Source organism: Penicillium argentinense, assembly GCF_028826775.1.
Source record: "Penicillium argentinense strain IBT 30761 chromosome Unknown utg000001l_segment0_segment0, whole genome shotgun sequence".
Classification (NCBI taxonomy): Eukaryota; Fungi; Ascomycota; class Eurotiomycetes; order Eurotiales; family Aspergillaceae; genus Penicillium; species Penicillium argentinense.
In genome coordinates this window covers 1,936,116-1,952,395 of record NW_026622660.1, presented here as the reverse complement: position 1 = coordinate 1,952,395, position 16,280 = coordinate 1,936,116, and the positions used below count along the sequence as shown (strand labels likewise).

At 52.3% G+C, this 16,280-nt stretch overlaps 6 protein-coding genes across 6 annotated transcripts; 2 read left to right on the top strand and 4 right to left on the bottom strand.

Annotated features, from left to right (window-relative positions):
* Positions 1-4: 4 nt before the first annotated feature.
* N7532_000665 (GNAT family N-acetyltransferase) lies at positions 5-819 on the bottom strand (the record flags this gene model as incomplete). Its single annotated transcript, XM_056613169.1, has 2 exons — positions 5-261; positions 321-819. 2 exons carry the CDS (start codon positions 817-819, stop codon positions 5-7), a joined length of 756 nt encoding a protein of 251 aa, XP_056480393.1.
* An 809-nt stretch (positions 820-1,628) lies between these two features.
* N7532_000664 (Mob1 family protein) lies at positions 1,629-3,146 on the bottom strand (the record flags this gene model as incomplete). Its single annotated transcript, XM_056613168.1, has 1 exon — positions 1,629-3,146. One exon carries the CDS (start codon positions 3,144-3,146, stop codon positions 1,629-1,631), a length of 1,518 nt encoding a protein of 505 aa, XP_056480392.1.
* A 315-nt stretch (positions 3,147-3,461) lies between these two features.
* N7532_000663 (CobW family GTP-binding protein) lies at positions 3,462-4,927 on the top strand (the record flags this gene model as incomplete). Its single annotated transcript, XM_056613167.1, has 7 exons — positions 3,462-3,588; positions 3,647-3,730; positions 3,786-3,797; positions 3,854-3,950; positions 4,004-4,517; positions 4,575-4,647; positions 4,698-4,927. 7 exons carry the CDS (start codon positions 3,462-3,464, stop codon positions 4,925-4,927), a joined length of 1,137 nt encoding a protein of 378 aa, XP_056480391.1.
* A 514-nt stretch (positions 4,928-5,441) lies between these two features.
* On the bottom strand, positions 5,442-8,486 carry N7532_000662 (protein kinase family protein; the record flags this gene model as incomplete). The annotated part of the gene is made up of 1 exon (XM_056613166.1): positions 5,442-8,486. One exon carries the CDS (start codon positions 8,484-8,486, stop codon positions 5,442-5,444), a length of 3,045 nt encoding a protein of 1,014 aa, XP_056480390.1.
* Positions 8,487-9,573: 1,087 nt separating this feature from the next.
* N7532_000661 (endopeptidase La) lies at positions 9,574-13,041 on the bottom strand (the record flags this gene model as incomplete). The annotated part of the gene is made up of 3 exons (XM_056613165.1): positions 9,574-9,732; positions 9,804-10,021; positions 10,077-13,041. 3 exons carry the CDS (start codon positions 13,039-13,041, stop codon positions 9,574-9,576), a joined length of 3,342 nt encoding a protein of 1,113 aa, XP_056480389.1.
* Positions 13,042-14,295: 1,254 nt separating this feature from the next.
* N7532_000660 (putative mitochondrial DnaJ chaperone (Mdj1)) lies at positions 14,296-16,055 on the top strand (the record flags this gene model as incomplete). The annotated part of the gene is made up of 3 exons (XM_056613164.1): positions 14,296-14,502; positions 14,576-15,822; positions 15,881-16,055. The coding sequence occupies 3 exons, from the start codon at positions 14,296-14,298 to the stop codon at positions 16,053-16,055; spliced, it is 1,629 nt and encodes a 542-aa protein (XP_056480388.1).
* Between the last annotated feature and the right edge of the window lie 225 nt (positions 16,056-16,280).

Sequence of the window (16,280 nt, the reverse complement as noted above, 5' to 3'; positions counted from 1 at the left end):
ATGGTTATAAGCCCTTCCATTTGACAAGCACAAGCGACCTCCTTCCTCCACCTCGGCTCTCGGAAATAGACACCCAATCCTTCAATGTGCCGACAACTTTGAAGTTATTTTTCTCAAAGACCTTGATACTACCGATATTCTCAACAAAAGCGCCAGCCTTGAGTAGCTTAATGTTCATGCGCGGGACGCCCCAGTCTTGGAGGACCATTCGCATGGCCTGCGTCATGATTCCCCGGCCGTGGTGAGAAGGCGCCATGAAATCTGTAATGAAACCATCAGAGACAAATACTTAGTACTTGGAGCAGAGGGAAGATGCTTACCCCCGATCTGCCAAACAATTCTCTCATCCCCAGCAGGTAATTCATCGTTCAATCGCTGTGCCTCGGCCTTCTCCTCACTACCATGCTCATACTCGTAGAATGAATACCGACTTATCCCAACATCACCAATCAAGATATCCTTGAGCGGATCCCCAGTCGTAGGATCCTGCTCCGTGACCTCACGAATAACACTAAAGGGACAAAAATCAAAGAACTGTTGCTCCTTGACTGATGTCTCGAATTCCGCACGCAGCGCATTGAGAACTGGCGCTCCAGCTTCGCACCTCATTTTTACCCATTCTTCTTCATGCTCGCGGAGATAGGGGTACGGAGGACCAGTAAGATTGAGGTAGATTATGGGGTCATTGAGTAGCGGGACCTTTGCATCGATAGTCTCTTCTAGTTGGTGCAGACGGTGGGGAGTGATGATGATATTGGATAAGGGTTCTGGTAAGCGCAGGTACGGTTCTTTTGTGTGGATATTGTAGTGGATGGGCATTTTAGCCGGCTGGTTTGTCCAGCAATAATCTTTGAACGCTATTAGGTACCAAAAATGGGTCCCTGCAGGGGACTGAAAGCTTATATGCTTTTGTTTCTGTTATTTGGAAATTAGTCATCTTGGATTGCCTTAGTTAACTATTTGCGTGAGTCATTCGAGTCACGACGTTACATTATTATCGGATTTACTGTTTACGAGTAGAGCCCTGGGAAAAGGCACCTAGCAAGATACAGACTAGCGTGTCCTAGCATAGACTCGTTCGAGTTGCGTGCCTAAGTGGCGAAGCTGCGATCCACCCGATACTGCATCGTGCTTTAATTTCGGTTCGTCAGCAAGAAATAGAATGCCACAGTGTGGGCCCTGGGGGGACGGTACATTGACAGCTCCAAAGAAAGTTTGCGAAGAATTCGCAATGTCGGAAAGCAGTATGAGATTACGAAAAAAGTTTAGAAAAATAAAGGTCTTTCTTTCACGAGCTGCAGCTAGTCAACTAACTCGGGGCTTGCGCCAAACAAACAAGAATAGAACCAACAAACCATCAATCATTTTGCATGGACGTTCATAGCGTGTATGCCAGCTGACTGTGCAATAACAATCGTATCCTATTGCAGGGTTGCCACAGGACCTGAAATAAAACGAGAGCCAGGAGAATGGGTATCATTGACATTGACCATGAAAAACATCCTGAGCTATATTACAAGAAATAATGTTATCCGTCGCGGAGTAAAGCATAAGAGATTTCGATAAACATGGGACATGAGAAGGGAAACGAGATGTTTGAACAGTTAAACAGGAGAGCCAGGGTCGGCTCAGGATTCCGTCTTCGACTCAGGCTCCTGCACCGGCTCTTCTTTAGTCTCTTGATCGGCAGATGAGGTCGTCAAGTCGTCGCCTTCGGGTGCATTCTCAGTGGACTCTGAGACTTTGGCATCGTTGCTTTCCAATTCCTCAGACTGCTCCGACTGCGCGGGCGTTTCGGTTACCGGTTTCACTCGTATTTCAGCCGGTCTTTCGGCCTGTTCGGCGGTCTCGACAGGCGCTTCATTCGAATTCGGCTCAGTTTGTGCGGGAGATTGCTCGGTACCCCCACTAGGCACTTCAGTGGTCTCTTCGGGGCCGATCTGGGTGATCTCGGTGTTTGCGGGGGATTGAGGTCGAGGTTCGACCGGGGGCTCCGGTGAATCCTTCAAGACCTCTCGCAGAGGAGCGGAGGCTTGCGGGGATTCCTCCGAGTCTTCGGCAGCCTCTGTAATTGTACCGACATGTGAGCCTGTAGATGGGCTATGCTTATGTCGTCGCGTAGTGGCACCGGTACTGATGGACGGGTCCAGGCCTTCAATTGATCCGAAAGGGTTCTCATCCTCCTTGCGCAAGATAGTCAAGCGCTTGCCCTCAATTGGTTCAGCCGTTTGAGATTCGGTAGCATCGATACCTTCCGCTTCCGCAGGGATGGTGTAGTTGTCCTCCGGAATAAGACTGAACATATCGCAGACAGTCTTGAAGAAAATGTAGAGGCCATCGTTGCCCTCGACCTCCCAGAACACATTCCGATGCTGGAACCAAGCATGCGCGAAGATGCGGTACAAGCGGCGGAAGATGTTGGTCAAGTTCCTCATGCTTGCTTGCGGTCCACCGGCGGTCTCGGAACCCAGCGTCAGCCGGCTAGGGAAGTATTTCGGCGAGGTGAGGGTATTCATGGCCCAGTCAAGAGTATGGCAGCAGTAATCGATGGCGCAGCAAGATTTTGGAGGATCGTGGACAGCGCAGAGGTATTGCCATTCCGACGCGCGCATCTCGGGGCAAGTCTGCGACGAGCAAGGCGGGTCCTCGGCGAAAAACGCAATGATAAGATTATTAACTTTCATAGTGAGGAAGCGGCAGAGTTCGTAGAGCCAGAGAGATCGGTCGACTCCGTCCGGCGGTTGGGCAAGTTGGATCGCAGTTTGGCGGTTGATTGGGACTACCGTGTCAGATCCTTCGGGTTTGGTGAAGTGGTGGTACAAGGCTTTCAGGTGCTCCTGGAGCTGGAAAGGAGAATCGAGCTTGAAAAAGTTAGGATAGGATGCGGCTGAGGGATCAGCACTATATGAGCCTACCTGCGACAGCGGAACCAGCGGCGGTCCAGATGCCATGTCAGCTGCTTTGGTACCAGGCCGGATCCTGCGCGTCGAGCCATCATCGGAAGCTGACCCTCCTAGAAGCTGTTCTGCATCTTTGCCAAATGTCTCGCCGAAGGAAGGCGACTGGGGGGCAATCTGGACTTCGGTGAAAGGAGGAGGGCTGGGGAGGCGTGGGGAGCTGGATGGAGAGGCTCCCGCGGAAGTCATGGCGCGTCGCTGAAGAGGAGAACGGATGGACAAGGGGCGCGAAACAAAGGGAGAGAAACCGAAAGCGTTAAAAGAGTGGAAGGTGGCTTCGCGCCCTCGACAGCCGATCACAGCAAGGTGAGCATGTCCCAGATGGTGTTGGGTCTGTTGTCGCCCAGGCCGTCGCAAGCAACAAATGACCGACCCATGCCCTAAGCCCTACTTTCCGGTTTTGGTAACAACGTCATCTCCGCCGCATCTACACCCGCCGGGCTTTTGCTCGGACTGATACTTGCAGGCAACTCAGGACACGCCAGGGAATATTTATTATCTGCGATGTCTACAAAATTTGAAGATGAAGAGGCACCGCCGGATCTGGTCGACGTGTCGGCTATGCCAGCAGAGCAAGATACCTCCACCATTGAAGAGCCGACGACTCGGGTTCCCATCACGCTCGTGACAGGTGTGGACCACAGAGATCTCAGTCTTATAAAAAAAAATCACTAATATAAAGGCTATAGGATATCTGGGTGCGGGTAAAACCACCCTTTTGAACTATATCCTGACTGAGAAGCATGGCAAGAAGATCGCCGTGATCATGAATGGTTCGTGATTTGGATGAAATTTGTTGAGATGAAATGCTAACATACGAGAAATCAGAATTCGGAGACTGTGAGGCTCATATATAGAGAAGCGACTATCTTTTTACATTCACTAATACTCTGCAGCAACGGACATCGAGAAACCTCTGACAGTCAACGAGGGCGGCCAAGAAGTCACCGAGTGGATGGAAGTCGGCAACGGCTGCATCTGCTGTTCAGTTAAGTATGGCTATACTGTGAACTCCGAAGTAATTACATACACTGACATTCTCCCAGAGACACGGGCGTTATGGCCCTAGAATCCCTTATGGAGCGTAAGGGAACTTTCGACTACATTCTCCTCGAGACAACTGGTCTCGCCGACCCTGGTAACATCGCCCCAGTCTTCTGGATGGACGAAGGACTTGGTAGCTCCATCTACCTGGACGGCATCGTAACTCTGGTTGACGCAAAGAATATTCTGCATCTACTCGATGAGCCAACCCCGGAGCAGAAAGCCGAGGCCCATAATGCTGAGCACGACGGCCACGGCTCCGGCCCTGTGCTGTCGATGGCGCATATGCAAATCTCCCATGCAGATGTGATCATTCTGAACAAAATGGACCTTGTAACAGCTCAAGAACTGGAGACTATCAAGGACCGCATCATGGCTATTAATAGCGTGGCGAAGATCCAGCTCACAGATCACAGTCGGACACCGCAGATTGAGGGTGTCGTGCTGGATTTGCACGCTTATGACCATCTTGCAGACTTGGATTTCAGTAAGAAGGGTCATAGTCATATGGATCCGGTAAGTCTTCCGTTAGCAGTCTCTCAATTCCGTTCAGAGCTAAACCCAAGATCCCAGGCCATTTCTACGGTTGCTATCACCATGCCTCCGATTGCTGCCGACAAAGTGATACGTGTAGATGAATGGCTGCGTTCAGTCCTTTGGGAGTCATCCTATCCAGTACCCCCGGATCTACCCCAGAATCTCGTCCTAGCGACTTCGAGATTCATCGGCTGAAAGGTATCCTTGTACTTGAGGACGGGTCAACTTGCATCATCCAGGCTGTGCGAGATGTCTTTGAGATCAGAGATGCGGAACCCGCTAAGAACGACGGGAACGGGCCTACCCAGTGCAAGATTGTACTGATTGGAAGAGGGCTTGGTGCCGGTGTCGATCCATGGCGGGCGAGCTTTGAGTCATATGTCAAGTAAAGACAAGAGCGTTGATGTCGTGTTTGCGAGGATGAATTACGGAGCCAGAGGATCTACTAGACTATCTCTAGCCTTTGATTGAAGGAGTCTTCAAAATATTGCATTGCGACAAAAATCGATTGAAATAATACAACCAGCATGACCAAAAGAAATGCTAGAGCTGAGATACATTCAAATAACCCTCGAAGAACGCTAAACAATCAAAGCCTCCGTAAGAAACGTAACTGATAGAGCTGGATAAAGGAATAAATAGAGATTAAAACAATGTTCAGGGTAATCCGTCAGAAAAATGAATAAAAGACTTTTAGGACGCCAATTGTTCGCCGGCCTGCGCCGAAGAGCACAGCTAGAACGCAACAGTGACGAGGGTGAATGTACAATCAAGAAACGGGGTATCGAACATATACTCCCCAAGCAATGGGGTTGTTTCGGAAAAAAAACGATCTGAGTGTATATCGCCGGAAAGAAAAGGCTTCAAGGAATCTAGCCTTGCGCTTGAACGCTTGAACGGAATTCAGAAGGGAGTCGAGAGTCTTCCTCTATAGGAAGGGTTAATTGGTAGCCTGGACTCGGAGAGAGAGACCATCCAATGGTGGACAGGCTCGGACTGGGGGATAGATATGCCGGAATGCTGGTTGTCCGCTGAAACCGGCGGGATGGGCTCGTTGCAAGATCCTCCCACCGCGGGGTTGATAGGGAGTCGGGAATCGGAAAGAAAAGACGCCGATTGATCAAACAGGACCTCGCGTCGAGCGGGAAGAGTGACAGGATCCAGCTTGCCCATTAAGGGCCGCAGGGAGGACCTGGGTTCTGATGGGCCTACAGCTGGATTGATAGGCAACTGTGACTCTGAGAGGAGCGAATTCACTCCACAGGGTGCAGCTTCAATCTGAGCCGAAGATGAGTTAAAAGACGTGGGAGTCTTTGATCCCGCAGTGGAAGGTTCCTGGTTGGGTAAAACAACAGAGGAAGTCACAGCAGGAACCACAGCAGGATTGATGGGAAGTCGAGACTCGGCAAGCAAAGATACCAGTCGAAGGGGTGCCGGTTCGGGCTGGCTAGAGGAGACGCTGGGGTATTGGATGCTTTTCAGATCCGGCGGGAATGACTTGCGCTTGGAAAGGGCAGGATTGATAGGCAGGACCGAGAGAAAAAGCGAGGTTGCCGAATCAGTAACCTTGGGGTTTTGAGAATCCGCGATACAGACGTGACTCTTCTCGCTAACTGACTCAGCTATTTCATCACAGACAGGGTCAGGTTCATTCAGTACTGATTCATCGACCGCAATTGAATTGAGATAATCATGTGAGGCCTTTAGTTGAGTAGGCACAGCTGGTACCTCTTTGCTGACAGGGATACGTTGATAGCCACCTGATTCATCGGAATCAGTTCGTGATTCAAAGGATTGTGGTCGAGATTCTTCCAATTCCGTGGCCCTTGGATCAAATCCCGGGCTGACAGTATTTGCCCACACAGAAGGTACGGCATTTTGTATTTGTTGTTCGGTAGGTAGGTCGGGTTTAGAGTCGAAGGTAGGAGATGGGGGAGTCTCGTCCCAGCACCTGTCCAGACCGTTGGATTCATGTTGATTCAGAGTCGATGCTGATGAATGCCGAGATGGGAAAGCGACTGCGTCATTTGAGTCGGCCAGAGTTACGGTGGATCGTTTCCCTTGATCGGGGTGGTCGTGAAACAAAGGAGGGCAGATACCCTCTGGACTAGGATACTTGTAGGAGCCGAGAGGGGCAAACGAGTTAGGCGCGGCTCTCGCGGGCGGGTGACCGACATTCTGGTGTTTGGCGAGAAGGTGCATTGCTGGATTCCGAAGTCGGGGGGCTTGAGGAGAGAAAAGGTTCAAGGGGAAGAACGACAGTAGTTCTTTAGCAGCCATTCTGTGTCGGGGAGTTGGGCTAAGGCAGATATCGACTATGCGTCGATAATAGTCGGGGACGTCCACATCAAGTCCTAGGAACAACGGTCGAGGCTGTCGCTCAGGCTCATCCTCCTGCATCGCTAGCGCCCAGAGGGTCATGCCGAGTTGGTAGAGGTCTGTTTTGACACCAATGTACATGGAGATCCGTTGATTGCTTTCGATTTTCTCGGCAATCTCTGGGGGCTCCCATCCTACAGGGCAGCCTCTGCGGTTGATGTCGATAATATGAGCGTTGTCGTCCGCATCCACCACAATATTCGACAAAGTGAAATCGCCCTGGACGTAGCCCGATTCGTGGATCTCACAGAGACCCTGGACGATTTGTTTGGCCCACCGCTCCCGTCTAGCGAAGGAAATTTGTCCACGTTGTTCGTACAGAATGTCGACCAGCGCACCCTTTTCCGCATAGCTGATCAGCAGACCTTTGACTTTTTCATGGTGCTCGTCCACCACAATTCCTCCCACCTGTATCACATTGGGTGCGCCATTCAGAGCGTGAAGAGCGTTGATCTCATAGAGAAATTCATCAACGGTATCTGGCCCTGGGATTTCCTTTTTGATGAAGTCCTGCCCATCGTGCTGTACTTTGTAGACAAATCCGGACAGATGCGAGTCGAATTGGAGGAGGGTTTCCGGGACACAGCGAGCGCCTGCGAGGTGGCCGACACTGGAGATGGGTGGGTAGGGAATCGTTTCGTTCACGTCCTCTGTGACGTGGACATGAAGACGGCCGTCGCGCGTCTCGACTTTCAGGTTCGTCACGGTGTCGTAGAATTGGATTTCGGGGAGGGATTCGCGAATGGATTCGTAAATGCGGGCACTTTTGTCTCGTTGATACCGGAGTCCCTTGAGGTCCTGCTCTAGCGAATCTGGGGCTGCATCCCGGTAATCACACGAAATTGTCACTCGTCGCCATTGATAGGGGTTTTCCACGTAGGTAATGAAGAACTTCTCCCGCTCGGACCGGTCCCGGAAGTGCATGCTCAGATTCAGGATCCATCGATTCTCCAGATCCATATCGATTTCGGCCGGTGCGGGCGTCAACGCCGGCACTTCCGCCTCAGGGGACTCGGTTGGCAGGTTGGCCTCCCAGTCTGCCTGGGGGACGCTCTCTGGGTGTGTCCCGAGGGACTCGCGGGATTCGAAGGGATCGAGGGGCTCGTCAACCGTGGTTGTGGGCGTCGGGCCGAGCCACTGAACCTCTGGCGCGGAGAGTCGTGGGCCCGACGGAGGCAGTGGGGACTGGGATCGTTGCCCGCTGGAGGGACTGCGGTCGGCGGACTGGGCGCGACGGTGGTCGGGCTCGAGAGGTGCCAGGCGGTCGCGACGCTCGGGATTTTGGCGCTTGGAAGCCGTCGACCGCGGCAGACCAACGCCCACCCGGCGGGACAGCCGGCGGGTCAGGTTATCATGTCTGGCGCGCGGGTTGCTGTCTACGGAGGCGGCGCGGCTGTGGGGGGAAGATTGGTCGTGCTGGTTCTCCGGAGAGTCTCGATCGTCGCGGCCCAGCCATCGTCGCAGGCCCAATCGATGCCACATGCTCTGCTTCTTCTGAGACCCTTTCTCGTCTAGAAGTAGACCCAGTCGCGTTGGGCTACAGCTGCTGTTTGCAAGAGAGATGGCCATACGGCACGTAGTTGCTCTGTCGTCCAAGTTCCGACTCGAACAGCTCGAGATGTCCGCTGGCCATAAGAAGTGAGCCGGGCTCGAGAAGCCTTTCTAGTGGCGGCAGAGAGAAATAAAAAAGACCTTGGTGAAGCCCGGCACCCACACAGGTGGTTGTTCCCCCCAAGTGTCCCAGGTCCCAGGTTCAACAAGAGGTCAGTGAGTAACCAGCGGAATATTTTCGAGAGCGTGCCCCTTGGATTCGCGAAGTCCCCTGGGGTCAACTGAAGAAGGGATAAGGGTTGGCGTTGAGGTCCGGATCAAAATTCAAACGTGTCACACAACGTCGGGCTGCAAGAGGCGCGGTGGCTGGGAGGCTGGTCCGTGACGAGATGAGCATGGAGAAAGGCGGTGCAGACAGCAGAAGTCGGTCAGGGAACACCGTCCCCTGAAAGCTCGAGGTCAAGGCCGAGAATAATGGCGCAAAAAAGTTGCGTTGGGATGGTGCGCTGATGATCCACTGCAAGTCTCCTGATGTCTCACAACGAACAAAAGGATGCTGCAGGAGCAATCAAGCAACTTCTTTTTTTTTTTCTTTCCTTTTTTCTTCTTTAGCAGGGATGCGTTGAAGGGGAAAAAAAGACCAAAAAAAAAAAAAGAAGTTCTAAGGATATGATTCATCCAGCGCGCACAGATAAAAAAATAAAAAGCGAGGATGCGTTGCGGCCTGACAACTCATGCCTGATTGGGAGGCTCAACGGGGATCGGCCGGGCACTACATCGACCGTACATACGGCACCAGACCATTGCATATACATCATGGTTTTATACTACAAGCATACCATGTCAGGTCGGAAGGGCAAAAAGAAGAAAATTGAAGGATAATAGTAATCATTGAAGGTGTCGACGATGCGGCCCTCGGAGTGGAGTGAAATGGTGGGCTTTGGAGGCTCCTTGCTAGTAATCAAACAGACACGCGTCTACCCACAACTCCAGTCCATGCATTCCATAGTGGAAGAGAACGTGAGACGCCATGTACATCCCAGAACGTCAAAATTGTACAGAATAAATCACACATATGTACCAAAAAAAAACCTCATGGTAGCCTTCACTCATCACTCTCGTGCTCGCCCTGCTTACCCTCGGGCTTGGCCAGCGTCTTCTGCCAGACCTGGCGGGCGCCGTCGTGGTCCAGATCGGAAAAGAGAAGGTCGAAGACCTGGGAGTACCAGGACACTGGGTGGCCCTCAATGCCCTTCTTGATGTTCTAAATGGCAAAATGTGAGCCAGGGTTCGGCGCTGGGGAGTTGAGGCAGGGGGGTGGTTGTTCGAACTTACTTCGGGCAGCTCCAGCCAGTCGGACAGGTTGTCCGCAGGGAAGATGATCTTGTTAGCACCGGCCCGACGAGCGGCCACCGTCTTCTCACGAAGACCGCCAATGCGCATCACCTTGCCGGTCACAGTCAACTCACCAGTCATGGCGACGGTGGGATCGAGGGAGTGGTTGGTGGCCAGAGACAACAGCGAACTGGCCATGGTGATACCAGCCGAGGGACCTGTGGATAACTGATGAGCAGCTAGAAGGAGAATGTTATTAGAGTGCGAACTTACCATCTTTGGGGACGGCTCCCTCGGGGCAGTGGAGATGAATCTTGGCCTTCTCGAAGAACTCGTTCTCGGGGAATTTCTTGACCATGAAAGACTTGGCAAAGGAATACGCGATGTGCGACGACTCCTTCATCACATTCTGGAGGTTTCCGGTGATCTCCAGGCCGGGCCGGGATCGGTGGCTGAGGACATTCTCCAGAATGCATTCGACGTAGAGGGCCGCGCCACCCATACTGGTCCATGCGAGACCCATGGTAACACCAGGAGGGAATTGGTCGTACAAGCGGTCGGCAGTGAAAACCGGGGCTCCGACATAATCCTTCAGGTTCTCCCTGCTGATGTTGAGGCTCACTTCTTCAGGCACCTTGAGGCCGCGGCGGGGAGTTTCGGTGGTGGACTTCTCGGGTTCAAGGGGAGTTTCGGCAGGGTCGGAGGACTCATGCTCCTTAGACTCGGCCTGGGCAGCCTTGCCCTCATCGGTTAGAGCTTCCTCCTCGGGAAGGGCGTCCTCGCCCAGATCCTCGATGATCTTGAACGCGGCCTTGCGGTACACTTTTTCAATCTGCTTCTTGAGGTTGCGAACACCGCTCTCGCGGCAGTAAGACTTGATCAATTCTTCAATGGCCTCATCCTGGACGTTTACATTGACATCTTGCAGACCAGTCAGCTCCTTAGCGGCCGGTGCGAGATATCGCTTAGCAATCGCCATCTTCTCATCTGCAACATAACCAGAAAGCTCAATCAGCTCCATCCGATCCAGCAGGGGCCGGGGAATGGTATCCGTGAGGTTGGCCGTGCAGACGAAGAGAACCTTGGAGAGGTCCACCGGGACATCCATGTAGTGATCCAAAAAAGAAGAGTTCTGTTCAGGATCAAGCAGTTCAAGCAAAGCAGATGACGGGTCACCTTGATGACCACGTCCAATCTTGTCGACCTCATCAATGAGAATGAGAGGGTTCTCCGTCTGACATTTCTTGAGTGCCTGGATGATTCGACCTGGCAGAGCACCGACATAGGTCCGACGGTGACCCTTGATCTCGGCGACGTCGGTCAGACCACCCACAGAGAAACGGTAGTACTGTCGGTTGAGAGCGCGTGCAATTGACTTGCCGATGCTCGTCTTACCAACACCAGGGGGTCCAACAAAGCAAAGAATCTTTCCTTCCACAGTTCCACGAAGCTTTCCGACGGCAATGAACTCGAGAATTCTATCCTTCACGTCTTTCAAGCCGTAGTGGTCTTCATCGAGGACAGTGACAGCATTCTTAATGCCGAAATTCTCGACGCTCTTTTGGCCCCACGGGATTTGGGTCAACCAGTCCAGGTAGTTACGAGTGACGTTGAACTCGGAGGCCTGCGGCTCGAGATGAGCCAGCTTGTTGAGTTCCTCCTCAAACACCTTCTTGACGGCCTCGGGCATAGCAAGCTTGTCGGCCTTCTCCTTAAACTTCTCGACCAGCTTTTCCTTGCCATCGGACTCAATTCCAAGCTCCCTCTTGATGCCCTTCATCTGCTCCATGAGCCAATATTCACGCTGGCGCTTTTGAATCTTGGCCTCCACATCTTTGGTGATCTTGGATTGCAGCTGCGCGTTCATCAACTCCTTCTTCAGGACAACAAGGGCTTTCTCCAGGCGCTTCTCGACGTTCATAATCTCCAGAACTTCCTGCATCTCTTCCAATTCACCGGCTGAAACCGCAGCGGCAAAGTCAGCCAGCTTGGCGGGCTCATCGCTCAGGTTTCCTGGGAATTGATCGGTATAGAACGCCGAAATCTGGTCGCGGAACAAAGGATTCAGAGAAGCAATCTCCTTACACACGTTCACAATCTCACTAGTGACTGCACGGATGACTTGGCTCTTCTTGTCCAAGGGTTCGTCGGCCAAATTTTCCACGTTGACGAGGCTGACTGGGTATTTTCGAAGGAATGAGGTGGGCTCGTAGTGATACTTGGGTGAATTCTCGGGGGCCCCTTCTTCAAAGCTAGCCACGACATCACCGCGCTGATCAGTCTCCTGCTCCACGCCCTCCGCATCCTTCTTAGAGGCGGTGGGTGGAATCAGCTCCGAGACCTTGATGCGCCGGTGCGGGTAGAGCACTGCCGTAACACCAGTGACATTTTCCCCGCGGAGTGGGTAGGCTGCAGTGATTTGGGCAAAGACACCGGTACCATAGACGTCGTCCATGTTTTCGATGACGTCGCCATCTGCATTATCGTCCTTAAACAGAAAAGCACCGACATAAGGCTGGCCACGCTTCATCATATCCTGGATTGCGATGGCCACGTTCGGGTCTCGGATGGTAATCGCTTTGTAAAAGCCGGGGAAGAGAGGACGCTTGGCGATAGGGATGGCCATGACTTGAGGGTATACTTCTGGAACGGCTGGTTTCTGCAAAGACTTGTCTCCCTTTTTCCCCTTCTTCCCGCCGTCGTCCTGGCCACCAGAACCGCCATTGCTCGCGGCACTTTGCTTGGCATCGTTCTGGCCATTGCTAGGCGGAATAGGAGATGGAGATTTGTTGGAATAATTCTTGCCATCAGAGACATTGGCCTCCTTCTTCGATTCCTCTTCTAGCGCACGTTGTTCCTTGTCGCTAGACGTTCGGTCTTTTCTCCGCGCGGACCCTGATTGCTCAGGTGCCTTCCCGGAGTCGAGAGACTTCTTCCGCGACTCGGGGGCTTTATCGTTTGCCTTTGTCTCTTGGGTATCTTGATTCGTTTCATCTTCCGGCTTCTGTTCAATGTCATCTTTTGGATCGTCTGATGGTGGTTTCTCTTTCCGACGAATAGAGCTTGAGGAAAACGTGCGGGGCGCGAAAGGCAAAGGTTGGCTGAGGTGGCTCGAGTTCAATGCTGACCGGGCAATCGCATTGTTCCTCAGGACAGCGTGGGACGGACGATGGAGTAGACGACGAGGTGCTCCGTGGAGCGCAGCTCTCCACGGGAGAGTCCGGCCGTTGCGGAGCATGCTATCCGAGTCTCTGGCGATAAACGGTCGATAGAATGGTATGGTAATTCGGGTATTGAGGTCGTGCAGAGTATGTTTCTCAAGAAAGCTGCCTCGGAGCTCCCAGAGAAGAAAGGAGAAGGGGGAAGGGAATGAAGAGGTGGGAGGATTAGTGAGGCCGCCTTCGGAGCTCGGTCCAGAGGTGTTCTTGCTAGGCACACCTCTGCGGGAGCGGCAGATCAGATTATCCGGCTTTTCCGCCTTCTTCTTCTGGAAGCTTCCGACAACCCTAATGATCTTATCTTGCCCGCACCACGCGACCTCGTTCTTACCGTTAGATCTAACTAGGGCGCATGGTAATGGATTGAGAAATTGCTTTGATCTCTGCGTTAAGCTATGAATAAATAGATACATATTAGCAGCTGCAAAGATAAATGAGAAAGGCAGTTTAGGTGCGAAACAGAGCATTCGTGCAAAGACGATGCATAGTACTATAATCACGGCTCCACTGTCGCTCTACGTACTAATCGAATGACCCCGCAATAGGGATGACATTCAAATTGTCGAAATTGAGAACTTTCAAGAGATTTCCGCCTCATTTTTCACGGTGTTAAATGCCCTAAATTCGACAACATACATGATCGCCAAACTAGTAATAGTAACTCCGCTCTAGGGAAAGCGCCCAGTGCCTGCTCCCAGCATTCCTAAGATATTTGCTGCAATCCGAATCACTAAGCAACACATAGAGCCTTTTCCCTTCCACTTCTGCCGGTATTATATTTGCCTTTGGTTTGATCTCGATGCTGTTTACCATCAGCCCGCTGCCCGCGTGGTGATAAAAAGGCTACTTAATTAAGCAATAAGGGCACGAATTCTAAGATAACCCTATGATAGTGTAGCAAGCAGAATACTCTCGCTCTGCAAATCGGATTATCCTTCATTCTCGCTGCTGCACGAATTGCTTTTTGCAAGATCTAGTCGTCTATAATTGCTCCATACCAGTTCCTGAGTTCCCCGGCCCGGCATTCGGCTATATTACATCATCTCCCTACCAGGAATAGCGCGTTCACGTGATTCCAATCAACTCCGACGAGAAGCTTCTTCGCGACGACCGAGCGACGGACTGGTGTAAAGGCCATTGGTTTTGCTCGGCTTTTCCGTTCAACTTCTTTCCCTCAAACTCCGCTCATTGCAATTTCCTTGTTCATTCCGCTCGCCTCGCCGAATTACGGTCCCGACGACGACTACCCAACCACTGGCCGGGTATTACTATCCATGAACCCATCCGCAGCATTCCCAAAGGCCGCGGCCCTCCCCGCGCGCCTGCTGCGGGCGCCCTCGACATGTTCCACACAAACGTCGGCCTCTAGCATCTGCTCGGTCGGTCAGAAGCGGAGTTATCATGCATCGTGCGCGTCTCCCACCAGACGCCTCCGTCAAGCAGTATACAAGAGAAAATCTTCCGATCCGTTCGTTACTCGGGTAGGTGGCTTGTTGATGCTTTAACGGGCATAGAATTTATGTCAATCCAATGTTCATAACTGACTGATTATAGCCTTTCCACTCTACCGCTTCCCTTTCGATCGCCGATCCCTACAAAACCCTCGGTGTAGACCAGAAGGCCTCGGCCGGTGATATCAAGAAGGCGTACTATGGCATGGCCAAGAAGTATCACCCCGATACAAACAAAGAACCGGATGCGAAAGAAAAGTTTGCCGAAGCCCAGACCGCCTACGAGTTGTTGTCCGATGCGAAGAAGCGCGAGAATTACGATCGATTCGGCTCCGCTGCTTTTGACCAGAACGGTGGATTTGATCCCAGTGGAGGCAACCCATTTGCAGGCGCCGGTGGCTTCCATGGATTCGGGGGAGGCTTTGGAGGTGGTGGTTTTGGAGGTGGATTTGCCCAGGATATCAACTTTGAGGATCTTTTCGGTGCCTTTACTGGAGGGGCTCGTCGGGGTCCTCGCGGCCGCCGCAACCCATTCCAGGAGCAAATCCTTGTGGGCGAAGACATCGAAGTGCAGAGCAACATCTCTTTCATGGATGCGGCTAAGGGTACCTCGAAGGATATTGTCATCACCCCCTTGACACAGTGTGGAACCTGCTCTGGTGATGGCCTGAAGTCCGGCGCTAAAAAGTCCCAGTGCCGCCAGTGCAATGGAACCGGTACACGGGTTCATCTCATGCAGGGTGGCTTCCAGGTCGCAGCAACATGTGATGCCTGTGGAGGAGCTGGCATGACTGTCCCTCGTGGTTCTGAGTGCGGAACCTGCCATGGTAACGGGGTCGTCCGAGAGCGCAAGACTATCAAGGTTGATATCCCTGCCGGTGTTGATAACGGCATGCGAATGAGAGTTACGGGTGAGGGTGATGCTCCTCCAACTGGAACAGCCGCTCCTTCGGGCTCCCGCACTCAGCGCGGTGATCTCTATGTGACCATTCGGGTTGCCCCTGACCATCGTTTCAGTCGTTCCGGCGACGACATTCTCTACACAGCGACCCTTCCCCTCACAACTGCCCTGCTGGGTGGTGAAGTGACCATTCCTACCCTCGACAATGAGGTCAAGGTGAAGGTGGCCACTGGTACTGGTACCGGTGATCGGATTACCTTGACGGGAATGGGCATGAAGAAGATTGGTGGTGCCCGCGCCCGTATCCAGCCCACCGGTGACTTGAAGGTGGAGTTCAAGGTCGCGATGCCCAAGTACCTCACGGGTAACCAGCGAACCATTTTGGAGGTTCTTGCTGACGAGATGAACGATAAAACGGCGCGTCGGACAATGAACTTCAGCAAGGAAAGGTAAGATTATCCGCCTCCCTTCTTGCTCATGTTGCAATGCTAACTGCTTGAGGAACAGCTCGCCATCGAACGCTGAATCCACCGGAGATGGGGCGAAAAATGAAGGATTTCTGAAGTCTGTCTGGCATAAGCTGATGGACAAGAACGGTGATGCCTCCAAGCCTGAGACCAAAGACGCAAAAGACGCCGACAAGAAAGAAACCGGCAAGGACGACTCGAAGAAATCGAGTTAAACCATTGTAAATGTTCCATGTACTTCTATAGACCTTCATCTTTGGGTTGTATTTACTTCAAATGTCATAGCGCCGGCGAGCTGGGGGGACCTTGTTCTGCCTTGTTGGGGGTGAGGCAGACACCTGTATTTTTACTCTTGTATTAGGTTGTCATCAAGCTCTCTGCTCCTCAGTTTCAGCATAGAAAAGGTAGCTTATTTTTCGTTTCTAGATATTGAGGCATCG